This window comes from Callithrix jacchus, chromosome 13, assembly GCF_049354715.1.
Source record: "Callithrix jacchus isolate 240 chromosome 13, calJac240_pri, whole genome shotgun sequence".
NCBI classification, from domain to species: domain Eukaryota; kingdom Metazoa; phylum Chordata; class Mammalia; order Primates; family Cebidae; genus Callithrix; species Callithrix jacchus.
In genome coordinates, this window is record NC_133514.1 from 4,647,269 (window position 1) to 4,674,633 (window position 27,365).

At 48.6% G+C, this 27,365-nt stretch overlaps 1 protein-coding gene and 1 pseudogene across 4 annotated transcripts in view; both read left to right on the top strand.

Annotated features, from left to right (window-relative positions):
• Positions 1-22,124, top strand: part of CLN8 (CLN8 transmembrane ER and ERGIC protein) — a 31,618-nt gene extending 9,494 nt beyond the window's left edge. For all 4 annotated transcript variants that reach the window (XM_078347022.1, XM_054243659.2, XM_008978998.5 and 1 more), the window contains 2 exons: positions 8,892-9,555; positions 20,405-22,124. In XM_078347022.1, the coding sequence (XP_078203148.1) occupies positions 9,010-9,555; positions 20,405-20,722 (864 nt within the window). In that variant the 5' untranslated portion in view covers positions 8,892-9,009 and the 3' untranslated portion in view covers positions 20,723-22,124. The remainder of the gene's footprint in view (positions 1-8,891; positions 9,556-20,404) is intronic.
• Positions 22,125-24,454: 2,330 nt separating this feature from the next.
• On the top strand, positions 24,455-25,600 carry LOC144578907 (uncharacterized; annotated as a pseudogene).
• Positions 25,601-27,365: the final 1,765 nt, after the last annotated feature.

Genomic DNA, 27,365 nt, shown 5'->3' on the forward strand with positions numbered 1-27,365 from the left:
GCGGGTGTCACGTGGTTGTGGCCTCCACTGGTCACGGAGTTAGCTGGGGAGGAAGAGGACACGGAGCTGCTCACCAGGGTGTGGGAGGCGGAGGGACGCTGGGTCAGCCAGCAGCTGTAGGAGGGGACGGACGCTGGGTCAGTCAGCACCTGTAAGGGGGGGGACGCTGGGTCACTCAGCACCTGTAGGAGGGGGACGGACGCTGGGTCACTCAGCACCTGTAGGAGGGGGACGGACGCTGGGTCACTCAGCACCTGTAGGAGGGGGACGGACGCTGGGTCAGCCAGCAGCTGTAGGAGGGGACGGACGCTGGGTCAGCCAGCACCTGTAGGAGGGGGAGGGACGCTGGGTCACTCAGCACCTGTGGGGGGGGGACGCTGGGTCACTCAGCACCTGTAGGAGGGGGAGGGACGCTGGGTCACTCAGCACCTGTAGGAGGGGACGGACGCTGGGTCACTCAGCACCTGTAGGGGGGGAGGACGCTGGGTCACTCAGCACCTGTAGGGGGGGGGACGCTGGATCACTCAGCACCTGTAGGAGGGGGACGGACGCTGGGTCACTCAGCACCTGTAGGAGGGGGACGGACGCTGGGTCACTCAGCACCTGTAGGAGGGGGACGGACGCTGGGTCACTCAGCACCTGTAGGAGGGGGACGGACGCTGGGTCACTCAGCACCTGTAGGAGGGGGACGGACGCTGGGTCAGCCAGCAGCTGTAGGAGGGGACGGACGCTGGGTCAGCCAGCACCTGTAGGAGGGGGAGGGACGCTGGGTCACTCAGCACCTGTGGGGGGGGGACGCTGGGTCACTCAGCACCTGTAGGAGGGGGAGGGACGCTGGGTCACTCAGCACCTGTAGGGGGGGAGGACGCTGGGTCACTCAGCACCTGTAGGCGGGGGGACGCTGGATCACTCAGCACCTGTAGGCGGGGGGACGCTGGATCACTCAGCACCTGTGGGGGGGGGACGCTGGGTCACTCAGCACCTGTCGGGGGGGGACGCTGGGTCACTCAGCACCTGTAGGAGGGGGACGGACGCTGGGTCAGGTCACCAAGGCGTTGCGGGGGTAGGGGGTGAGGGCGAGCACTGGGTCAGGTCAGCAGGCGGGGGGAGCTGCCCGGACACTGGGCCCCATCGCCAGCTGCTCTGCGTTGGGGTTGCTGTGGATAGTGGGAGGGAGAGCCAAGGACTTCTCAGCCTGTGTAGGTTCTGCTGTAAGTGACTGTTCTCCGAAATATTGGGGCCAGGCGGCTGTGTCTGACTCCGGTTTGAGTTTACCCTCTGTGTGAAATCTGTGATATCCAGTTCCCGCTGATCTCACTCCCATATTTTGATTTTTATTTACATAAAACTTTTCAGGAAGGTCTTGAGAGGAAAAAGCAATGGTGAAGGAAGTGTGAGTGACTGAGGGAATATGAGATGGCCACAGCTCCCTACCGAGCTGGGACGGCTCTGCGCCTGCCTTTCAGAAGCAGCATTAATAGACTGGCCGTCATCTAGGCTGTAGTTATGGAAGTTCTTCCCGAGCATCCAGCTTTCACGAAAGAGCACAGGTTCTCTAGGTGGCCTCAGAGATGTTCACTACAGAATGGCTTAGGATAACAAGGAACTGGATGAAAGCCTGGTGGGACACGGGGTAGCCGTAATGCAGCGATGTGGCAGAAGAGGATTAGCTGTTGCTAAAAGAGGAGAAGCAGGCCACGGAGCAGTTTGTATACGTTCATCCCCTTCTATGAAAAAGGGGAGAGTTTATATCTAGATAAACAGTTGACCCAGCAGGCACCAAAAATTAGTGATAGTGCTTGGAGCTGTGTAAGAGGATTGTAAGTTTTAATTTTTGTATTTTTATGCTTGTTCCTGTTTTCTACATTTTGTTTATTAAACATGTATTTCTTTTGATTTTGGAAAACATTTTTGCAAACCATCAATGTATAATTTTCAAAATCTTAGAAGTATAATTCTCATGTAAACAGCTCTTGTCAGGTTATATTTCAGCCATTAATCCAGGATCCAGGAGGATAGAAATGCCAGTTCAAAATCAAATACACAAAATAGGATTTTCTTACTGAGTGGGTAAAAGGAATGCTGAGAAAATATTGCTGGATTCTGTAAGAGCGAATATCCTGTGTGCAATGAAACTGCAGCCTTTGGGATTGTCTTTCCTCTTATGGAAAGGAGAATTAACTTGCAGATTGTGAAATGTGTGGGCCACAATCAGTGGTAAATTGTTACTTCTCCTAGAAGGTCAAGCGATTGTTGGGGTTGTAAAACACTGAGCTTGCCTTAGCAGGGAAAAAAGCATGCAACCACTTTCTCCTTTTTGAGTTCACTTCCAAGTTTGGATAAATTATCTCAACCAAACAAAAAAAAATGCTGGTATCATAGCAGTTTAGCCCTCAGTAAACGGGAAGAGCGCACAGATGCATGACACAGCCCAAGGGTTCCAGTGGCCACCGAGCCCAGCTCCCCGTCACCCCACAGCAACAGCGCTAACACTCTTACTGATTTGTTTGCATTCAGATTTTTTAAAACTGCATGGCCCAGTGCCGCAGAAGAGTTGAAACCACAGAATCTTATAAGACTAGCTTTTTATATACATTTTCCCCAAAGAAAATGAAGCTCTGCAGAGTCAGGAGATGGTGGCCTTCCAGGAGATGTTTCTTCTCCGGCTCCACTTCCTCTGCTGCAGAGATGACAGGAGCTGGTGCAGAGGGGCTTGCAAGCCTTCCCGAGTGAAAGAAGAGGATGGGTCCGTTAGGTTTGGCCTCCAGTTTTACCCCAGGAAGGAACAGTGACTTCCAGCTGCATGTTATGCTTGAGGATTCCTTCTTCTGGCTTGAGCCTCATGGCAGGTGTGACATGAAGAAGGCACACAGCAAGGGAACAGTGGGAACCCCAGTGCCCCATTTTGCACATCAAGAGTGAGAGGGTTGTGGTTGGGTCTAGGAGCAGAAATAGAAGCAAAAGGAGAACCTGAGCTCTTCCCATACCCCTTCTGTGCTGCCTGCCAGAACGAGGCCTAGCTGCACTTCTGTGGGTACCTGCCTTGTGACTTGGGGTGAACCACGGCTGTTCTCAGTACAACCCTGACACCGCAAAAGTGGACAGCAGAGCTCTGCAGGACTCCAGGAAGACCGGCTGCTTGGGTTGGATCCTGGTACCCTGGCTCTGGGACAGGTCTTGCCTCATGAGTGAGACAGCTGAGGAGTTCGCCTCCTTCATGCACTACTGGCTGGAGGATGCTGGCTGGTACTAACCAAACTCAGAGACCAAGGTAGACCAGAGCAGCACCAGCTTGCCCAGAAGGTTCCTGTGCACACTGCTGTGCAGACCACACACAATCAGGAGGTTTGCACAAAGAATCAGAGGGGATTTGTTACAAGGTTAGAAGGGGTAGTAAGCATTCTGGTCTTTATGATCTGTTGTTTCTGAATCCCTAATTGGCATCTGTTCTGTGACTGCCAGGAGGGTTTGCCCACTGTCAGCTCTGCTTCTGCCATTCTTTCTGTAGATACAGTAATCTCTCCAAAAAGACATCTAGAAAGCTTGAAGACCTGGAAGCTATTCGCTCTTCAGGTGAAGATCACACAAACTGGTTTAACGTCTGGCTCGCAGTAGGTGCTTCATCTCCCATTGCTCTGTGTGTTTCTTTTTCCGTAGTCAGGCACTGGGATCCAGGGTGGTTAAGAAAGAAACTTGTTTTCTTTTTGTTGTTGTTGTTGTTGTTGTTTGAGATGGAGTCTTGCTCTGTTGCCCAGGCTGGAGTGCAGTAGCGTGATCTCGGCTTACTGTACCCTCGGATTCCTGGGTTCCACCGATTCTCCTGCCTCAGCCTCCCAAGTAGCTCAGATTACAGGCATGAGCCACTGCACCCAGCCTGAGACTTGTTTTCTAGCTTCTAAATAGGGAAACCAAGTTCAGAACCCACTAAACCAACTGTTATTCTTGGTCCTTTGGTTCTCGTGTCCTGGAGCCCCTCCCACCTTGACTGAACCAAAGACTTCCTGAAGCATCGCTTGGGCTCGTCACTTCCACTGAGGTAGATCTGAGTCATTGCTCTGGGCAGAGCTTCCGGAGTGAGGGACCCTTCCGTCTCAAGGCAAAGGCCCCACAGAAGTTAGCTGTCTTGGCCAAGAGCACATTGATGCAACTGTGACAAGATGGGACCTGTAACCCGGATCTCATGACTGACTCGTGGAAAAGTACAAGAAGAAGTTTTAGGAGGGGTCCATATTTTAGCCTTTCACAGTGTTGTTCAGTTAAATGAATTAGTGAATTTAGTGAATTGCTATTCCGTGCTTGATACCCGTTCTTTCCACCCAGCCTGCTTTTCTTTAATGCTGGTGTGCGGTCTGCCCCCAGCCCAGCCTGGTCTTCTTTAATGCTGGAGGGTGGTCTCCTCTCAGCCCGTCCTGCTTTTCTTTAATGCTGGTGTGCGGTCTCCCCTCTGGGCGTCTGGCTGCACTTGGGGGAGATCTGCTGCAGTGAAGTGCACTGGGGTTAGAAGATGCCTTGCTGCCCACTGAGTTACCAGAGCGCTCTTGCCATTCCCTTACTACTGGGTTCGACCTGATTTGAGTACAAGTTCGCATAGCTGTGTGTGGAGATGGTTAAGTACACGGGAATCTTGACGTAACATGACCGGTGTGGGCCACAGGTTTTGGCTGTGGGCGTGGCAGCCTCTCAGTCGTCATCATAGCACCAGAGAGCACACCTGTGTGCCCTGAACACACGCACCAGGGGCAGCGTGACACGGGAGCCGTTTCTCTAGGGAGAAACATGAATGCCCGTGTTGTCTTTCTCCCGTCAGATTTGTGTTTGCACAGAGCCAGCCTGTGTTAAAGCTGGAATGTTAATGGAGAAACAGAAAAACACTGGTACTATTTTGCCTTTGATTTATTTTACTTTAGGTGCATACTATATCTCGCATTTCTCCCCATGTTATCCCTCCCCGCCCTCCCCTCCCTCCCCACCCACTGCTGTCTTTCCCCTACCACCCCCAACTGCCCCCAGTGTATGATACTCCTCTCCCTGCGTCCTCGTGTTCTCATTGTTCAACAGCTACCTGTGAGTGAGAATATGTGGTGTTTGGTTTTCTGTTCTTTTGTCAGTTTGCTGAGAATGATGGTTTCCAGATTCATCCAAGGCACTACAAAGGACATGAACTCACCGTTTTTTATGGCTGCGTAGTATTCCATGGTGTATATGTACCACATTTTCTTTTCCAGTCTATCATTGATGGGCATTTGGATTGGTTCCAGGTCTTTGCTATTGTACACAGGGCTGCAATGAACATACAAGTGCATGTGTCTTTATAATAGAACGATTTATAGTTCTTTGGGTATATACCCAGTAGTGGGATTGCTTGGTCAAATGGAATTTCTTTTTCTAGATCCTTGAGAAATTGCCACACTGTCTTCCACAGTGGCTGAACTAATTTACACTCCCACCAACTGTATAAGAGTGTTCCTATTTTTCCACATCCTCTCCAGCATCTGTTGTCTCCAGATTTTTTAATGATTGCCATTCTAACTGGTGTGAGATGGTATCTCAGTGTGGTTTTGATTTGCATTTCTCTAATGACCAGTGATGATGAGCATTTTTTCATATGTTTCTTGGCCTCATATATGTCTTCTTTTGAAAAGTGTCTGTTCATATCCTTCGCCCACTTTTGAATGGGGTTGTGTGTTTTTTTCTTCAATATCTGTTTTAGTTCTTTGTAGGTTCTGGATATTAGCCCTTTGTCAGATGAGTAGATTGCAAAATTTTTTTCACATTCTGTTGGTTGCCGATTCACTCTAATGATGGTTTCTTTTGCTGTACAGAAGCTCTGGAGTTTAGATCCATTCGTCTATCCTGATTTTTATTGCCATTGCTTTTGGTGTTTTAGTCATGAAGTCCTTGCCTATACCTATGTCCTGGATGGTTTTGCCTATGTTTTCTTCTAGTGTTTTTATGGTGTTAGGTTTTATGTTTAAATCTTTGATCCATCTGGAGTTAATTTTAGTGTAAGGTGACAGGTAGGGGTCCAGTTTCTGCTTTCTGCACATGGCTAGCCAGTTTTCCCAACACCATTTCTTAAACAAAGAGTCCTTTCTCCGTTGCTTGTTTTTGCCGGGTTTGTCAAAGATCAGAAGGCTGTAGATGTGTGGTGTTTCTTCTGGGGTCTCTGTTCTGTTCCATTGGTCTATGTCTCTGTTTTGGTACCAGTTCCATGCTGTTTTGATTACTGTGGCCTTGTAGTATAGTTTGAAGTCCAGCAGTGTGATGCCTCCGGCTTTGTTCTTTTTGCTCAGGATTGTATTGGCTATGCAGGGTCTTTGTGATTCCATATGAAGTTTAAAGTGTTTTTTTCCAGTTTGGTGAAGAAGGTCGCTGGTAGCTTGATGGGGATAGCATTGAATCTATAGATTACTTTGGGCAGTATGGCCATTTTCACGATATTGATTCTTCCTAACCATGAGCATGGAATGTTTCTCCATCTGTTTGTGTCCTCTCTTATTTCGTTGAGCAGTGGTTTGTAGTTCTCCTTGAAGAGGTCCTTTACATCCTTTGTTAGTTGTATTCTTAGGTATTTTATTCTCTTTGTAGCAATTGTGAATGGCAGTTCATTCTTGATTTGGCTCTCTTTAAGTCTGTTATTGGTGTATAGAAATGCTTGTGATTTTTGATCATTGATTTTATATCCTGAGACTTTGCTGAAGTTGCTTATCAGTTTGAGAAGATTTTGGGCTGAGATGATGGGGTCTTCTAGATATATAATCAGTCATCTGCAAATAGAGACAGTTTGACTTCCTCCTTTCCTATTTGCATACCTTTTATTTCCTTTTCTTGCCTGATTGCTCTGGCTAGAACTGCCAATACTATGTTGCATAGCAGTGGTAAGAGAGGGCATCCTTGTCTAGTGCCTGATTTCAAAGGGAATTCTTCCAGCTTTTGCCTGTTCAGTATGATATTGGCTGTAGGTTTGTCATATATAGTTTTATCATTTTATGATACGTTCCATCAATACCTACTTTATTGAGAGTTTTTGGCATGAAGCGCTGTTGAATTTTATTGAAGGCCTCTGCATCTATTGAGATAATCATGTGGTTTTTGTCTTTGGTTCCGTTTATGTGATGGATTACATTTATGGATTTGCGTATGTTGAACCAGCCTTGCATCCCTAGGATGAATCCTACTTGGTCGTGATGGATAAGCTTCTTGATGTGCGGTTGCCATCTGTTTGTCAGTATTTTATTGAAGATTTTTGTGTCGCTGTTCATCATGAATATTGGCCTGAAGTTTTCTTTTTCAGTTGAGTCTCTGCCTGGTTTTGGTATCAGGATGATGTTGGTCTCATAAAGTGAGTTAGGGAGGATTCCCTCCTTTTGTATTGTTTGATACAGTTTCAGAAGGAATGGAACCAGCTCCTCTTTGTACGTCTGGTAGAATTCGGCTGTGAACCCGTCTGGACCCGGACGTTTTTTGGCTGGTACGCTATTGATTGCTGCCTCTACTTCCGCCCTTGTTATTGTCTATTCAGGGTTTCAGCTTCCCCCTGGTTTAGTCTTGGTAGAGTACAAGCAGCTAGGAATTTATCCATTTCTTCCTGGTTTACTGGTTTATGTGAGTAGAGCTGTTTGTAGTACTCTCTGATGGCAGTTACTGATTTATTTTGGTTGAACTCGTTTTTGAATAGGCAAATACACCCATTTAGTTCACAATGTTTTTCCTGCCTGGAGGCAGACACTGTGACTAGGAGAAAATGAGGTTTCCAAACAAGGTTCTGATAAACTCTATCTGTGGCCTTGGGTCACTTAATCATTGTGTACTGTCCCTGAAGGTAATGTTTTTCAGGGTTGAGAAGAATTGCCCTCTTGATTTTGAGAGCTGGGGAAGACCGTTAAGATGCCCTAGTCCAGCATGGGGCCTGGGCTTCATCCAACAGGTAGTTCTCAGAGCCTGGGGAAGACCATTCGGAACCACGTGAACAGAACGGCTCTCAGTGGGTTTAGCAGGCTAGAGCCCTTCAGCTGTTAATGGGGTCTGTGTGAAGGTGGGCCGAGCAGTGGGCCTGCATGGGAGCATCCTTCTCAGATCGGCTCCGGGGCACTCATTTCAGAGGAGATACTGAAAACAGTTCAGACCATTTGCAAGTTAACAGACGGGACCTGAGGACTTGTGTTTTCTCCACTCTTTTTAAGGACATTTTATATAACAGCGTCTGAATGACAGTGACTGGTGGTGACCAGGACACTGAATACGAGTTATGAGGCCCGTGGTGCACCAGGCGCTGCTCCAGGTCACGACATCCATCACCCCTCCAGCGTTCACTGTGCGCTTTTACAGGAGGAAACTGAGCCCTGGAAAAGTCTGAGGGTCCTGTGACTAGGGTATGGCAGAGCAGGGATTTGAACCCGGGCATACCTGGGGACTGCTCGAAACCCAGTATTGTCCATAAAGAGCTTTGCCACAGACCTCGCAGCACCAAGATGTGTTCTTTTATTGGGGTCTGGAAGTTCAGCGCTGTAACAAAGTGTATCCCTGCGGAATGACTTAAGTATGTTTTATCCTGTGATGTCTGAATTGTGTGACTGATCAGGACTGCTGTAAAAGTGGGCATCTTGCTCGTGGGGTACCCACAGGAGGAGCATAGGATCTTCTGTTCCTGCCAGCAGCGCTCCTGCCTCCTGTTTACTGCTGGGCCGCTCTAGCTTTCGTTTCATTTTCTTTCCTCCTGTACTGTCAGTGGATGTTCCCTTGCTATGTTTATGCGTCCTTTAAATGCATTAAGAATAAGGTACAGAATTAAAGGAAACCTTTTGTATTATAATGTTTGCGCGTGCCTGGGGGAGTGATGTGTCCTTGCTTCTGTTTAGTCAACATGACATGAATGATCTTCTTTTCTTTAGATTGAAGATGGATACCTGACAGTGCCAGGGATCACTTCACTGACGTCGTTTTCTTGGACAAGATTGTGTAGGGCCCGGGCTGTGCTGGCCCCAGGACTCCTTCAGAATACAGCTGAGGATGATGAATCCTGTGAGCAACGGGGGCACATCAGAGAGCGTTTTTGACCTGGACTATGCCTCCTGGGGGATCCGCTCCACGCTGGTGGTCGCTGGCTTTGTCTTCTACCTGGGTGTCTTTGTGGTCTGCCACCAGCTGTCGTCCTCCCTGAATGCCACGTACCGTTCTTTGGTGGCCAGAGAGAAGGTCTTCTGGGACCTGGCGGCCACGCGTGCAGTGTTCGGTGTTCAGAGCACGGCTGCAGGCCTGTGGGCTCTGCTGGGGGACCCTGTGCTCCATGCCGACAAGGCACGTGGCCAGCAGAACTGGTGCTGGTTTCACATCACGACGGCAACGGGCTTCTTTTTCTTTGAAAACGTCGCAGTCCACCTGTCCAGCTTGGCCTTCCGAACATTTGACCTGTTTCTGGCTGTCCACCATCTCTTTGCCTTCCTCGGGTTTCTTGGCTGCTCAGTCAGTCTCCAAGCTGGCCACTATCTGGCTATGACCACCTTGCTCCTGGAGATGAGCACTCCCTTTACCTGCATTTCCTGGATGCTCTTAAAGGTAAGTGTTCATGTGCTGCTTGTGCACACATCAGCAGAAGATGACAGGTACCTCCCACACTTCATTACTGGTTAGAATGTCGTGGGCAGTGCCTTAAACTCATCAGCAGACTGGATTGCAGCATCCACATTCAGTTACAAACTCATTGTAGTTGAATGCAATTTTCTTAATTTTAAATCTTTTAGGCTTTCTGCTTCTTAAGGAAAGAAAGCTCCATAGATATTATGACTCAGTAGATACTGTCTGCAAGCACTTATTTTTTTCTTTCTTTGAATACTTTTTTTCACATTTTAATTAATTAATTTATTTTTGAGACAGAGTCTCGCTCTGTCATCCAGGCTGGAGTGCAGTGGCGTGGTCTTGGCTCGATGCAACCTCTGCCTCCAGGGTTCAAGTTCTCCTGCCTCAGCCTCCGGAGTGGCTAGGACTACAGGCGAGCGCCACCACCCCTGGCTAATTTTTTTGTATTTTTAGTAGAGACAGCATTTGACTATGTTGGCCAGACTGGTCTCAAACTCCTGACCTCGTGATCTGCCCTCCTCAGCCTCCCAAAGTGCCAAGATTACAGGTGTGAGCCACCGCCCACAGCCTCTTTTAATACTTAAAAACCTGAAGTAATATGTTTGTACACACATATCTTGCTGCTTTCTATTTTTGAATAAGGTTGTTTCACTAGTGACCAGAAACATGGGGACCGAGCGTAGTTATTTGCCTAACACTTTCTTTCTGTTTTTGAAGAACATGTTTTAAAAATGTTTTTCACTTGATTGCCATTTTGATGTCAAAATGTTCTTCATGTTAAACTCTTTTTTAAAATTGTTTTTACGTAGATTCTTCCTATGTTTTATGACTCATCACGTTGTTTACAGGATACTTTATATAAAATTTCAAATGTTCAACCATTCACACGAATGGGTCATGTCATGCACATTTCTTGTGTCCAGGACACTGGTAGCCTTGAGAGGAAAAATATGCATCACGAATCACTCCTGCCTTTGGGTCTGGGTGGGTAGATGGTATCAGTCCATCGAAAGTGCACTGCAGTGTAACCAGTACAGACGTTTGGTGTGTGACCACCGTAGACACCAGCCAGGTGTTGGGGCGTGTGAACACCGTGGACCCCAGCCGGGTGTCAAGATACTGTGCTGCACCTGAGAACTCAAGGAGGAACTCATGTTCCTGCTGTCCCCTGAGGTTGGCCCCATCTGGTGCCACATGGGCTGTGTGAGCACGGTGACAGGAAATCCCCAGATGGGGACCCCGTGCAGGAGGAGCAATCTGTGTTGGGCCTAGCGAATGAGGGTGAGTGAGGCACAGTCATCAGCAGTGCAGAGCCTCACAGGGTGGCTGTGGAAGTAGATGGAGCCACAAGGGGCGATACTGGAGGCCTCCTCGGGAGTGTATGGTTTGGGTGGTGGCAGGAGGAGTTCGGGGGCAGGTGTGATTTGGGTAGACCTTACCAGAGAAGAAGGTTGGAACCATGATGGGTTTGAAAGAGCCCCTCCAGTGACCTAGCTGCTGAGTTCCCTTGCTGAGCAAGTGACCGAATGAGAAGCTGGTGGTCCAAGTGCGGGTTCATTTTAGGACAGACCCTGTGACCTGAGGCCCCGTCAGCATCCTTGTGGATATTATTTCCATAAGAGTTTAGGCTTCTGGGATGCAGGGCAGGGCTGTGACTTCCCCAGGTTTCTCCAGCGTGAGGTCAGTGTGGAGTGCAGAGGTGTGTGCTGCAGGAAGGCTGTGGCCTGCCCTTTGCATTGCCTGCTCCCCTACCTGGAAGCGCCGGGCTTCAGGACTCGCTCAGCTGTGGCAGAAAATGTAGCCCTTGAAAGGAAAGCACAAGCGCTCACTCATATCGATGCCCTAAAAAAGGTGGTAAATAGTGACTAAACTATTAATACGTCCCGTCAGGTCATGTGCCTGGGATCATTAGTGTGTTTAGAGAAATAGGTTAACAGTTACCTTGTATTTTTATTTTTTTATTAAAAGTTCTTTAAAGAAAAATGAAAGGAAAGGAAAGCAATGAGTCTTTCTGTCTCCAGTCCTCAGGGGAAAGCGGTGTTGGATTTCTCAGGGGTTCTATCTGAACTTCTCCTGGAGCCAGGTGTGGGGACAGCGCCTCCTGCAGGATGTGCCGACACAGGTGCCTCCAGCAGTTCCTCCCCAGGTGTGGTTGGAGCCTGGCCTCCAGGAGGATAGACTCAGAGACCAAGACTTTATTTCAGAGTTTGCACATTCTCTAAAGGTTTAGGATGCTGTTTGCGTAGAGTGAAGAAAGGGTTATCTAAGTATTTACTCCTAACCCTGCTCATGTCAACTGCATAAAGCCAGCAGACCCCAATAACAGAAAATTATGGCCTAAATTAATATAGCTCAGGGCCAGTCTGTCTAGCCAGTTCTGTTTTGTACTAGTTGAAATACTGATAAATGCTGTAAGAAAACCCTGTGTCTAAAACATTGAAATTCTTATAAAGCTGATAGATTCTTGTTTGGTAGGGCATGAGGATTCAGCATTTCTCCCCCGTCAAGGTCTAATTTGATCAGAACTAAAGGATGTAATGACAATATATCACCATCAGTTTAGGCTGGGTGTCTAAGTCAAGCACAGTGGCTTGTTCTTCCTATTTCCATCTTGGATTTGATTCTGAAATGTTTAGAATTAATAAATGAATGACATAGGACTCAAATATCTAAATATAATTTATCCGCAGACTCACTATTCCATAATGCAAATGAGTGATACAGAACACTGTCAGGCCAGGCGTGGTGGCTCACACCTGAAATCCCAGCACTTTGGGAGGCCAAGGTAGGCAGATCACCTGAGCCCAGGAGCTCAAGACCAGCAACATGGCCAAACTTCATCTCTACAAAAAATACAAAAATTAACTAGGCATAGTGGCACACATCTGTAGTACCAGCCACTCGGGAGGCCGAGGTGGGAGGACCACCTGAGCCTGGGAGTTCAGGATTACAGTGAGCTTTGATTACACCGCTGCACTCTGGCCTGGGCAAGAGACCCTATCTCAAAAAAAACAACACAGAAAAGACACACACAAAAACAGTGAGCTTTGATTACACCGCTGCACTCTGGCCTGGGCAAGAGACCCTATCTCAAAAAAAGAAACACAGAAAAGACACACACAAAAACAGTGAGCTTTGATTACACCACTGTACTCTGGCCTGGGCAAGAGACCCTATCTCAAAAAAAAACAACACAGAAAAGACACACACAAAAACAGTGAGCTTTGATTACACAGCTGCACTCTGGCCTGGGCAAGAGACCCTATCTCAAAAAAAGAAACACAGAAAAGACACACACAAAAACAGTGAGCTTTGATTACACCGCTGCACTCTGGCCTGGGCAAGAGACCCTATCTCAAAAAAAAACAACACAGAAAAGACACACACAAAAACAGTGAGCTTTGATTACACCGCTGCACTCTGGCCTGGGCAAGAGACCCTATCTCAAAAAAAAACAACACAGAAAAGACACACACAAAAACAGTGAGCTTTGATTACACCGCTGCACTCTGGCCTGGGCAAGAGACCCTATCTCAAAAAAAGAAACACAGAAAAGACACACACAAAAACAGTGAGCTTTGATTACACCGCTGCACTCTGGCCTGGGCAAGAGACCCTATCTCAAAAAAAAACAACACAGAAAAGACACACACAAAAACAGTGAGCTTTGATTACACCGCTGCACTCTGGCCTGGGCAAGAGACCCTATCTCAAAAAAAAAACAACACAGAAAAGACACACACAAAAACAGTGAGCTTTGATTACACCGCTGCACTCTGGCCTGGGCAAGAGACCCTATCTCAAAAAAAGAAACACAGAAAAGACACACACAAAAACAGTGAGCTTTGATTACACCGCTGCACTCTGGCCTGGGCAAGAGACCCTATGTCAAAAAAAAACAACACAGAAAAGACACACACAAAAACAAACAAAAACCACTGTCAGTTTTTATATATTTTATATATACACGTGTGTGCTTATATATATACGTATGTACACAGTCGACCTTCTGTATCCATGGGTTCTGTGTCCATGGATTCAACCAACTGTGGATCAGAAATATTTGAGAAAAATCTAAAATAACAATACAATAAAAAATGTCACGAATAAATACCAAAACAGTGTAACAGCTTTATGTAGCATTTCCATTATAGTAGGTGTTATAAGTAATCTACAGGTGATTGAAAGTGGAAAGGAAAGTGTGCTTAGGTCATGTGCACATACAGAGCCGTTTTATATAAAGGACTCGGACAGCCGTGGATCTGGGTATCTGCAGGGAGCCCAGGAACCAGCCCCCCAAGGATACTGAGGGTAACTACATATTTAATTGAAATTCTTTTAAATAATTCTTTTAAAGCTGCTAGATTCTGCCAGGCTCCAGAGCCTTGCATGTGTTATGTCACAGATTTTGTTCCTATAGATTTTGCTACTTTTCTCAAAGCCTTTGGTGACTGACTACAAAAATTTTAGTGCCTTAGTAAACCCAAAGAATTCTCAGTTCTCAAGCTTTGAGTTTTCTAAACTTAAGGTAGTGATAGTATTCTGATGTGACTATTGAGAATTTAAGATAACTGGCTGGGCGCGGACGTTCACGCCTGTAATCCCAGCACTTTGGGAGGCTGAGGCGGCAGATCATTTGAAGTCAGGAGTTTGAGACCAGCCTGACCAACAGAGTGAAATCCCATCTCTACTAAAAATACAAAAAAATTAGCCAGGGATGGTGGTACATGCCTGTAGTCCCAGCTTCTCAGGAGGCCGAGGCAGAAGAATCTCTTGAACCTGGGAGGCGAAGGTTGCAATGAGCTAAGATCACACCACTGGACTCCAGGCTGGGCAACAGAGTGCAGAGCGGTTGTCTCAAAAAAACAAACAAAAACAAGATGACTACTTGCAGTAAGGAAAATGGTGGAGGAGAGCTTTTTGTGAATTGTGAGGGAATGGCCTAGTGAATGAAGACGGAGCTCACAAGAGCCCAGGGCTGAGTGCATGGTGTCCTCTATGGTTTATCACCGTATGGGGCTTTGCAGCTAGCGCAGAGGATTCTGACGTTCGGAACATTGACTCTTCAGTGTTTTGTCTTCAGACACACAGTCTTTTCACTCCTGTTGATGCTGGACACCCTCATGAGTAGTAACGAGCACTCTACCAGGCCCTGTGCCAGGCACTGGGTCATAACGAAGATGATTTGCAGTCTTCTGTAAGTGAGAATCTGTGGGAGGCACATGTGTACATGGCAGTGCTCTAGCACACACTACAGAAGATTCTGGAAGCTGGAAGCTGGAATCTGTGAGGGGCACACATGTGGGTGGTGGTGTTCCAGCACACACATGACAGAATATTCTGGAACCTGGAATCTAGGGGGGGCACACAATAGAAGATTGAAGCTGGAATGTGTGAGGGGCAGCCATGTGTGGTCATACTCCAGTACACCTGTGATGACAGAGGTTCTGGAAGGTAAAATTTTGTGAGGATTGGATATCCATGTGGCCTCGCTCCAGTACACATACGTAATGATAGAAGGTTCTAGAAGGTGAAGTCTGTGAGGGGCTGATGTGGATGTGACCCTGCTCCAGTAAACATATGTGGTGACAGAAGATTCTAAAAGGTGAAATCTGTGAGGGTTGGATATGCATGTGTCCCTGCTCCAGTATACACACATGTGATGACAGAAGGTTCGGGAAGGTGAAATCTGTGAGGGGCAGGTGTGTGTGTGTGGCCCTGCCCCAGTACACACACACGTGATAACAAAGTTCTGGAAGGTGAACTCTGAGGGGCTGATGTGCATGTAGCCCTGCTCTAGTACACACACACATGTGATGACAGAAGTTTCTGGAAAGTGAAATCTGTGGGGATTGGATATGCATGTAGTCCTGCTCCAGTATACATACATGTGATGACAGAAGGTTCTGGAAGGTGAAATCTGGGAGGGGCAGATTTATGTGTGGCCCTGCTCCAGTGCACACACATACATGTGATGACAGAAGGTTCTAGAATATGGACTCTGGGAGGGGCACACATTTGTGTAGCTATGCTGCAGTCCACCATGTGGCAGAAGGAGCATCGTCTTGCCTTTGGTTTTTCGCAGCCATTTGTTAACTTGGTAAATGCTCGAGTGTCTTCAGTTTGATAACTAGCGAGGGGAACAGTGTGCGAGACTTCCGGTGTCCTTGCAGCTCCACGCATAGGTCTGTGCCCCAGCACTCAAACAGGTACCGGGATCGTCTTAGCCACACTGTTCATCTGGCCTCATACTGAATCCTGAGCCGGGTTTGTCCACACAGAAGAGGGGTGGGGAGCAATCAGGATGGTTTACACGGCCATAGTGAGAGACATTAGCCAGACCCAAAAGAGGACATGGCGTGTGATTCTTTTCCCTGTACAGTCCTTAACTATGGGGTATGTTGAGAAACGTGTCCTTAGGCTGTTCCGTCATGGAGCAAGCATCCTAGAGTGCCATTCCGCGTGCCGAAGCTACTCCATGCCTGGGCTCTGTGCCCCAGGGCCCATTGCTCCCAGGCTGCACACCTGTGCAGCACACAGCCCTACTGAACACTGTAGGCAAGTGTAACACAGTCGTAAATATTTGTTTATCTAAACAGCGAAACATAGGAAGGTAGAGTAAAAATGCCGTGTTCAACGTGAAAAATGGTGCACGTGTGCAGGCCGTTAACTTGGAATGGAGCTTGCAGGAGTGGAAGCTGCTCTGGGCCAGGCAGAATGAGTGGTGAGTGTGAGAGCCTAGAGCATCACCGTACACTCCTGTATCCTTTATGGACGCTGTGTACTTAAGCTATGCTGAATTTATTAATTTTTTTTTTTTTGAGACAGTCTTGCTCTGTCGCCAGGCTGGAGTGCAGTGGCACAATCTCGGCTCACTGCAACCTCCGCCTCCTGGGTTCAAGCAATTCTTCTGCCTCAGCCTCCCGAGTAGCTGGGACCACAGGCTTGTGCCACCACGCCCGGCTAATTTTTGTATTTTTAGTAGAGGTGGGGTTTCACCATGTTGGCCAGGATGGTCTCGATCTCTTGACCTCGTGATCTGCCCACCTCAGCTTCCAAAGTGTTGGGATTACAGGTGAATTTATTTTAAACATTTCTTTCTTTAATCATAAATTAACCTTAACTTACTGTAATTTTTTATTTTATAAATTTTAATTTTTTTTTTTTTTGAGACGGAGTTTCGCTCTTGTTACCCAGGCTGGAGTGCAATGGCGCGATCTTTGCACTCACCGCAACCTCCGCCTCCTGGGTTCAGGCAATTCTCCTGCCTCAGCCTCCCGAGTAGCTGGGACTACAGGCGTGCACCACCATGCCCAGCTAATTTTTGTATTTTTAGTAGAGGTGGGGTTTCACCTTGTTGACCAGGATGGTCTCGATCTCTTGACCTCGTGATCCACCCGCCTTGGCCTCCGAAAGTGCTGGGATTACAGGCGTGAGCCGCCGCGCCCGGCCTAAATTTTAATTTTTTAAAACTTTTCTTGTAATAACACTTAGCTTAAAATACAAATATATCATATATATATTTTCTTTATCCCTTTATTCCATAAGCTTTTCTTAATTTTTAAAACACGTTCGCCTAGCCCTGCACAGGGTCAGGATCATCCACATCCCTGTCTTTCACTCCGCATCTTGTCCCGCTGGAGAGACTTCAGGGGCAGCAACAGACATGGGGTACCACCTCCTGTGATGACCGCGCCTTCTTCTGGACCCTCCTGAAACACCTGCGTGGGGCTGCTTACAGTGAACTTTGTTTTCATCAGAGGAGGAGTACACTCTCAAACAATGATAAAAAGCATAGTATAGTAAAATAGTAAATGACAGGAATTGTTCAGCTCCGTTATAAGCTCACGTGAGACCACCATCTATACACTGTGCGTTGTTGGCCGAAACAAAGGCACTGAGCTCTGGTACTGCTGTGTGGGCCCACCTGGTGCAGCCACTGTGGGTCTGCAGGAGGTGTGAGATTGAAAACTTGCCTGCGCCAAAGTCCAGCATTGTCCTTCACCACTTTTGGAACTGGTGGCTGTGGCCAGTTATCAGAGTGACCACACTGTTTATCACCCGGTCAAGGATGTCAGGGCCTGCCCCAGGCGAACCGGGATCTGCAGTCACCCCAGGAGCTGAGAACCAGCGACATTTGTGACTTGTTTTAGACATACCAACAACTTCAAGAACTTGTAGCGTAACTCCATACTTTCACAAGTAAGAAATAATAGCTTTAACTCTTCACATTTCATTTCAATCCATGTCACTTAACCATCCAGAACTGGCAACCATGGGTTCTTCTGGTCTGCGTGAGTTTCTCCCCTGTCCCCTTCAGTTTGGAGGCTCCAGGCTTGTTTGGGATTCGTGCTTCCTCTGTTCTTCTTCCTGAGTCGTCATTGTGCCTCAGCAAGGCTGAGCGTGCGGGAAGTGTGAGGTCCTGACCTACCTGGAGGTGGCCCCAGTCACAGGTGGGGGTGTTTCCTTTGCACCTGGAGTTGGGGTGAACTAAGCGCTTGGCATGTTTGTGAAAGCCGTGCCGGCAGTCTCTGAATTCGTGTGTGTGCATGAGGGAGCCGTGATGCACACGTGGGAGCACTGAGGTCCCCTCTGAGACCTGGGAAAGACTCCCGTGACAGTCATGGAAGCCACACTGCGCTACTCTGTTCCACTGGCCTTTCTTGTCTAATTTTTCTCACATTGATTTTTTCTGTCCAGACTTCGATGCTCTTTGACTCAGGATGGGGTTACAGCCCAATAAGCCCATCATAAATTAAAAATATTATATCAGAAATGTGTTTAATACAAGCAGCCTCCTGAACACCATGGTGAAGCCTGGCCTGCCTTAAACAGAAGACTTGCATCAGCCTAAGGTTGGGTAAAGTCATACAGCACAAGCCTATTTTACAACAAAATGTGGAACATGTCACGTAATTCTGTGAATGCGGTAGGGAAAGTTGGAACCGTGGTTATGTGGGTGCTGAAGTATGGTTTCTACTGAATGTGTACCACTTCTGCACCTTCCTAAAGCCAGACAAGTGTAAGTCAAACCATTGTGAGTAGCAGACTGTCTATAGGAGCTAATATACCTGAGCTTTCAATATTTAAAATACCAGAAAAATATGTTAGAATTTTTTTTTTTTTTTTTTTTTTGCCAGAGTCTCGCTCTTTCTCCAGCCTAGAGTGTAGTGGTGCAATCTCAGCTCACTGCAGTCTCTGCCTCCTGCTATCAAATGATTCTCATTACTCAGCCTCCCAGACAGCTGGGATTACATGGTGTGCCACCACGCCTGGGTAATTTTTTTTGTATTTTTATTAGAAATGGGGTTTTGCTGTGTTGACCAGGCTGGTCTCAAACTTCTGACCTCAAGTGAACTACCTGCTTCGGCCTGCCAAACTGCTGGGATTATAGGCGTAAACCACCGTACCTGGCCCAAGTTAGAATATTGTGCTGGGGAGGAGCTGTACTGTCTTAGCTCAGGCTGCCACAGCAAACTGCCATAGCCCAGGCATTCCTTTCTCCAGTTCTGGAGACGGCAAGTCCTCACATGGAGGAGGGGAAGGAAGGCTCTGGTCTCTTCCTCTTCTTATGGCACTGATCCTATGCTGGGGCCCTACCCTCATGACCTCATCCCACCCTCATCACTTCCCAAAGGCCCCACCTCTGGGTACCATCACACTGGGAGTTAGGGTTTCATCGTATGAATTTTGAGACACACATCCAGTGAGTAACAAGTATTACCTACAGATAAGGTCATCATGCTGGTAAAAGAAAAGGGTATGGGTATGTCTGATCTAACAGTGGGAGACAATTCAAATTTTTTTATGAAGTTGTTTTCAGACAAATTCAGTATTTCAAACAAACTCTTTGTTTTTCTTTCCGACACATTTGTAAGATAACCTCTTAGTCATTGATTCTGTTGGTTTGTGTGTGCGTGTGTGCGCGTGTGTGCGTGTGTGTGCTGTGTGAACATGCCTTTGTAACTTGAGAGTAAACTTCCTTTTGATTCAGTGACCCTTAGAAGTTGGTAATGCCGGGTCCTCTTCAAAGTGCCACAGATGTAGCTCTAGTAAAGTCAGCCCCTTTCCTGAGAACACCAGGTGGTCTCTGCCTGGATACGGCAGCCCACCTCTTTCCTGCTCTGCTGTCAGAGTGGTCCCTGCATCCCAGCGCCCCTCGTCTTCTGGGCATGAGTTTCTTTCTGGCATGTTCCGGACTGTCCCGGTGCTGACGAGGCCTCCCTACCTGGTCCCCCCACGTATCCGTGGTCTGACGCGTACCATCCTCAAGTTCCCTTCTTTGTTTTAGCTGGGACTGCTGGAAACTAGTTTTACTGCAAATTTAGCACATTTTAAGGCAAGCCCATTTAGGCCTTTGTTAAAGGGCTAAACAAACCAGGAAACATTCTTCATCCTAAACTTACCTCTTCTAAGAGATTTTTCTCCCAGGGTCTAGGTACAGAAGCTTGGTGTACCTGTGTCTGCTTTTGCTAAATAAGCACTGCTTATTTATTAAATATATGCAAATTCAAGATAGACTGAAGAGAAACCGAAAGAAAGGTTGAATTTATCATAGCTTTAAGGAGCAGGAGTCAAAGAGCCAGAGGAATAGGAGAACAGCACGAGCAAGCGAGGGTCAGCCCTGCTGGCCTGTGCGCGCCTGGGGCCGGTGGCCTCCTTCCAGGACAGAGGCCCAGCAAGAGCAGAGCTCTGGTGAGGAAATTCTGTTGCTTTGAAATGAATTTGTTTTGCTTGGTAAGTAAGGCAGCAAATGCCTCTTTGTGATGTGAAGGATGCATTTCGGCAGTTTCGTGTTGACCTGTGCATTTGTTTTGTCTCTGTGCAGGCGGGCTGGTCCGATTCTCTGTTTTGGAAGCTCAACCAGTGGCTGATGATTCACATGTTTCACTGCCGCATGGTCCTGACCTACCACATGTGGTGGGTGTGTTTCTGGCACTGGGACGGCCTGGTCAGCAGCCTGTACCTGCCTCATCTGGCACTCTACCTTGTTGGACTGGCTCTGCTTACACTAATCATTAATCCGTACTGGACCCAGAAGAAGACTCAGCAGCTTCTCAATCCGGTGGACTGGAACTTTGCACAGCCAGAAGCCAAGAGCAGGCCGGAAGGCAACGGGCAGCTGCTGCGGAAGAAGAGGCCGTAGCTGCTCCCGCCGGGGCTCCCGGGCCCCAGTGGGTCGGCACGTGGATTCTGGGAAGTTCCATGAATAGTGGCTTTTGATTTAATGAGGCAGTGAATGTTTTGTGTTTAGTTCTAAGGGAAATACTAACTTTATTTCTCATTAGCATTAATTTTGAAGTAGCTACAAAGCCTTTTTAAGAAATTATAATTTTGCGACTGTCCTGACTGGCTCTGTAAGTTGAGCCTCTGGACCATGTCAGGCACTTAGGAGAGGAGTCCGTGGCATCCAAGCATCACACCTGCCGAGGAGCGGGTGGCCTTGTTCGAATGCTGGAAATGGCTTCATAGTGAAGTGCCTCCCGCTGCCGGGGTGGATCAGCGTTGATTTTCCAGCCACACACTCACATGCCATGTGTCTTAATCAGAAGTCACATTCTTTTCAGCTGGAGAGAATTGGGCTAAAATAGAAAATAATATGACTTGTTCCTTGTTAAAGTTTCCCATGGTGTGATGTTCTAGGCCGGGCACACTGGTTCACACCCAAACCAATCCCAGCACTTTCAGAGGCTGAGGCAAGTGGATCACTTGAGGCCAGCCTGACCAACATGATTAAACCCCGTCTCTACTAAAAATACAAAAATTAGCTGGGCGTGGTGGTGCGTGCCTATAATCCCAGCTACTCAGGAGGCTGAGGCAAGAGAATCGCTTGAACCCAGGAGGCAGAGATTGCAGTGAGCTGAGATTGAGCCATTTGCACTTGAGCCTGGGAGCAGAGCAAGACTCTCTCACAAAAAAAAAAAAAAAAAAAAAATAATTATAAACCTAGGTGTCTGGCAGTGCCATCTGGTGGCAAGTGGTACAAAGACATCGTTGAGGGGTAGTGACTCCCGTAGCAGCAGAGATGCCTTGGTGTTTACCTGCCACCAACCAGCGTGTGGGGTGGTTGAGATGAAATCTTGCAAGTTTTTTTTTTTTTTTTAATCATGGAACCTGTTTTAAAATGAGAATTTACTGTTCATGCTACATTGGTTATTTGACAAAATGAGGCAAATATTTAGTAATCAGGTTGGCTGGGCTTTAGAGTTGTTTTTCGTTGACGGAGTTACCTGCAGGCACCCAACCCACACCCTAATTTTGTGGTTGGTGTTTCTCGCTGGCTTTTGAGGAAAGTAGTGATGTCATTTTCCCCGAGCTGCAGGGTGGACCTGGACCCCTCAGATGCTCAGCTGCAGGGCCCCGGGGTCCCTTGAATGGTCCTGCCACAGTCCCTGGCAGTGAGCACTGACGACAGGTCCCAAGGCACGTTACTGTTGTATGCCCAGGTAGAATTTATGCACCGATTGAGCAGTTTTGCCGACAGACATACAGAATTGTGTGGGTTTGCTTTTGTTTTAAATGTGCTATTAAATTCAGTTTATTATTTATCAAAAGCACCTTTGAAATGTATATAGAAAAACCTCGGCTGCTCATGAGAATTGTGTGTGACTTATGCTCCTCATGTATTGTGGGACTCTCAGAGCTGTGGTTCATTTGTTTTGGGACAGAGTCTCGCTCTGGCTCCCAGGCTGGCATGCAGTGGTGCCATCTTGGCTCACGGCAACCTCCACCTCCTGATTTCCAGTGATTCTGCCACCTCAGCCTCCTAAGTAGCTGGGATTATAGGTATGCGCCACCATGCCCGGCTAATTTTTTGTATCTTTAGTAGAGATGGGGTTTCACCATGTTGGCCAGGCTGGTGATCTGCCCACCTCGGCCTCCCTGAGCCGCCACGCCCAGCCTGTAGCAGTGTCTTGATTGCTGATGCTTTCACGGTATTGAGCCACGTGTATGGTAACCTATTTATCACATTTTATGAAGAGATTTTAATCTTAAACTCATCCAGCAAATGGTGTCCCTGCTGAGACTTTTCACTGGAATCCCGGCACCTTGGCAGGCAGTGCTCTGCGTCCGTGCCCTTGTGGAGTGAGCAGGAGCTGGTGTTTTTCAGCCAGGCAGAGGCATAATAAAGTCACTGCTGTTCACAGAACGCAAATGATGTCAAAACGACCTATTCACATTGCTGTGAACGTTTTATCCTGGAGATACAGAACATAATGATCAACCTTCATGTGTTCAGGTTTCAGTTTGAGTTTGAAGTGTGTAGCCTCATTGTGTCTCACCGTCACTAGGACATTGGCCTTGCGGAGGTCCACGCGTTACCTCCTGTGGGCTGCCAGGCAGGGCCCCACAGGGGCGGTATCATACACGCGTCATTCAGATGCATAGAGATGGAGGCGCCTTAGAGAAGCACAGGCTTGCCCACTGTGTCCAGTGTCACACACACATTGTGCCACGGATCCCTCAGTGCAGAGCCTGGAGTTGGAGGTTTTGGGGTGGAAAAGGCTTCATGAACTGTACCATCTGGACCCCTTCCAGATTGCCCAACACTTTCCCATGGCCTTCACTGGCCTCAGTTTCCCCGACCAGCAGTGGGAGTGGGGTTATCCATAGTGGAGCGTGGTGCCAGTGACACTCATGAGCTCTGGCTTCTTGGTGCCAGGTTGGTGTGAGCCTGCGCCTGGCCCACTCAGCAGCCCACACTGGCCAGCTTCCATCTGCACGTGTGTGCTGTGTGCCTCTCAAGTTACAGCGAGTGTTAAACGGGGCGAGTTCACATAACAGTCAGTTCTAGAGTTGCTTGAAAACTAGGAAGGCTGGGTAATAGCAGCCTTGGCTCTACCTGATGGCAGGTGACCCAGATGGAAACGGCCCTGCCTTTAGCCGGGATGTGGCTCTCCAGCATGGCCCTGCTGTCATCACGCCTCCTGCGCTTTTTCTTTGGGTGCTGAAATACTTCTGCATACCCATGTTTTGTTTCTCAATGGGTGACTGAAGAGCCAAGGGCTGGTGCAGCCTCCTCGCCATGATGCGGGGGCCGGGCCGCATAAGCTGCTGCTTGTCTCGGTGTCCAGGCTCCTTGGGTGATGCTGGAGTTGTCACGGCAGCTGTTCGGTGTGAGTTTTTTTGCCAGGTATTGTGCTTAAGGGACATATTTCCCATTTTCTTTGCACTGACAACTTGAAATAGGCACTGTTGAATCCACCTCACACAGAGGAGCCTCCGGGCTCAGAGAGGTGGTGATGTGCCACGGTGATGCTGCTGGTGAGTGGCCACACCGGCCTCTGGGCACAGCCTCAGTGCCAGAGCTGGGCTCTTCAACGTGGCATTGAGCACAGAAACTCGTGTTTCAGGCAGTGGGGCTGCTCTAACAAAACACTCGAGGCTGGGTGATTTATAAAGAACAGACATTCAGGCCAGACATGGTGGCTCGTTCCTGTAATCCGAGCACTTTGGGAGGCCGAGGCAGGTGGATCATTTGAGGTCAGTAGTTTGAGACCAGCGTGGCCAACATGCTGAAACCCCTGTCTCTACCAAAAAAAAAAAAAATTAGCTGGGAGTGCTGGTGCATGCCTGTAGTCCCAGCTACTTGGGAGGCTAACGCAGGAGAATTGCTTGAACCTGGGAGGTGGAGGTGTGGGCAGATTAGTATCTGCTGGGAACACTGCATGCTTGTGGAGGGGATTGAAGATCGAGGCCTCAGCTAGTTCCCTGCTGCACTTTTATGAGGCATGAAGCCATCTGTAAGAGTAGGGCCTGCCTCTGAATACCTCTGCAATGTCAATGACAATGACAATGTCGTGTGAATTCTGGAGAGGACACAGTCACAACACAGCACCCGGTGAATGTGATTCTCTCCCGACAGAATTCTGTGAGCTCCACAAGGCCAGGGTTCCGTCTGTTTTGTTTTCTGATTTATTCCAAGCCCGCGTGCCTGGCACAGGGTGGTGGCAGGGCAGTGGGAAGTGGATGAACCAGTAGTACCTGGGGCTGCCAGGCAGGGCCCCACAGGGGACAGACCCAAGGGCTGATGCAGGGATGTCTGTTAAAGGGCATAGTACCCATGATAAGGGCAAGGCCGAGAGGCTGGGCAGCCAGCTTCACCCTCGCACTGGGTGCCTGGCAAGACCAGCGGCTGGAGGTGACGTCCTCAGTGGAGAACTGTGGACACTGGAAGCCACGTGGCCAGAAGGGGAAACGATCGGGCCTCCGGTGCAGACCAGCCTGGGTGGGGTCTGCCGCGGTCAGCTGCCTTTCCTTCATACCGGGACGGAGATGTGTGTGTGTATCAAAGCATTTGATAGCGTGCCAAAAGCTTCCTCTCTTAAGTGCGTGTGAGGTGTCTGACCGGGTCAGAAGCCTTCTTCTTCTGAGCGTGTGTGCTCACGCAGACAGAAGTGGGGGGGCCCGTCTTTCTGCCCTCACAAAGCTGAACTGCAAAGGCTTCCCGCTTGTCAGGTTGGTGGCTCGGCCACAAAGTGCGTCTGGGGCTCTGCTTCGTGCTCTATCCCACGGTGGCCCAGGCGGGTTGGGGTCACACGGGTACCAGTCAGATGCACAGGTGCCCCACACCCCTGCTGTGGCTTCGGCAGTAAAGACAGGAGGCACCCATGTCACAACGGGAACACAGGCAGGAGTGTTAAGGCAGCCCTCAGGGTCTCCAGACCCCCGCCCAACACCCACAGCAGCCCAGGAAGGAAAGGCAGAGTCCCAGGTGTCACCTGGCGGGGAGCTCCGAGGAGCTGCCCCTCCCTGAAGTCACGGGACAGGAATGGCAGGTCAGGGGACTGCCAGAAGCTGCCACCTCTGTGATCAGAGCATGCCCAGGCTGCAGGGGCTCCATCACAGGGTCTGCCAGAGCTGCCACCTCTGTGATCAGAGCATGCCCAGGCTGCAGGGGCTCCATCACAGGGTCTGCCAGAGCTGCCACCTCTGTGATCAGAGCATGCCCAGGCTGCAGGGGCTCCATCATAGGGTCTGCGAGAGCCAGCCTGCCTAGTGCTCACACCCGGCTTTGCTCTCCGCAGAACCCAGCACACATGATTTTGTGTGACATGCCGACAGCCAGGCTGCCAGGACAGGAGGCCTGCCCTGGAGGAGTGGCTGCAGGAGAGGGCGGGGTGGGCACCCGGGAGCCCGTCCAGCCTGGTCACAGACATATCGCCGGCCCTGCCGGCCCCGAAGAGTAAGTCAGAATAAACCGCACCCAGACGTTCTCGAACACGTCAGTTCACCGCTGACTTTGCTAACTTCATCCTATTTCCTTCTAATGCGAGAGCTTATTAATTCAATATTTATGTTTTTGAATAACATTTCCCCTTTTTAGTCACTACAATGTATTATTAGTAAAATGCATTTACTGTCTTAGTAACAGAAATATACTTACTAATCATGTTTAAAACACAGTGATGTGAAAAATTCAGACGTCTCTATTTTCCTCTGATGACTCAACCCCGAATGTCTGGAATTGACTCTGAGGTATCCAGGGTCGGGAGCCAGCCATCCAAGAGGAAAAAGAAACCACACCCTTCCTTCTGGGAGCCCGGCCAGGAACCCCAGGGCACAGGCGCCTGGCCTCAGTGACACCTCATTTCCACATCTGCAGGCCCATGGTGTGAGTTCATTTCTTTTCTCACTGCTTTCACCTGGCCGCCTCAGTCAGCACTCCCGCCCACCTGAAGCCGTGGACCTCCTGTTCCTGCAGGGTTCCATACCTGCTACCTCAAACCCAGGGAAAGATTTCAAAAATTGGACCCAAGTTCAAACGCTCCATTGTTACAGAAAGTTATTAAATGTCAAGTCTCAATCTGAAAAGTTTCTTTTTTTTTTTTTTGAGACGGAGTTTCGCTCTTGTTACCCAGGCTGGAGTGCAATGGCGCGATCTCGGCTCACCGCAACCTCCGCCTCCTGGGTTCAGGCAATTCTCTTGCCTCAGCCTCCTGAGTAGCTGGGATTACAGGCACGCGCCACCATGCCCAGCTAAGTTTTTGTATTTTTGGTAGAGACGGGGTCTCACCATATTGACCAGGATGGTCTTGATCTCTTGACCTCGCGATCCACCCACCCCGGCCTCCCAAAGTGCTGGGATTACAGGCTTGAGCCACCGCGCCCGGCCTGAAAAGTTTCTTTAGGTAGAAAACATGTTTTACAAAGTCCAAGGCCGGGCGTGGAGTGCATTGGGGTGATCATGGCTCACTGTACCTCAAACTCTTGGGCCTACATGATCCTCTTGCCTCAGCCTCCACAGTAGCTGGGATCACAGCTGTGTGTCACCATGCCTAGCTAATTTTTAAGTTTTTGTGTAGAGACGGGATCTTGCTCTCTTTCTCAGGCTGGTCTCAAACTCCTCTGCAGTCCTCCCACACCGGCCTCCCAAAATGCTGGGATTACAGGAGTGAGCCACCGTGCCCAGCCTACATACAACACTTTTATAGGCCTGGTAACTTTTGCAACGTTTTCTGTGTGGTTTTTCAAAAATAATATGTGAAATGCAAAGTCCCAATTGGAACCCAGTGCGTTTTAGCCGCAGTTTCACTTATTCCAAGGAATTTCCAAGCATATCTAGTCAACCCCAGAGATTTTGTTTCCACACAAAACGATCGCAGAGCACAGAACGTTCGAGCCAGAGAGTAGTTTTTTGCCGACAGCCAAAGCTTAGCAAGGTTGAGCCCGGCATGCGATATTCCCATTGTGCATTTTCTGTAATTTCAGATTATCTCAAATAGAAAGCATGCAGCCCTTAAAAAAAATAAAGCTGAAGGAAAATCTCATTTGCTAAACGTGGCTTT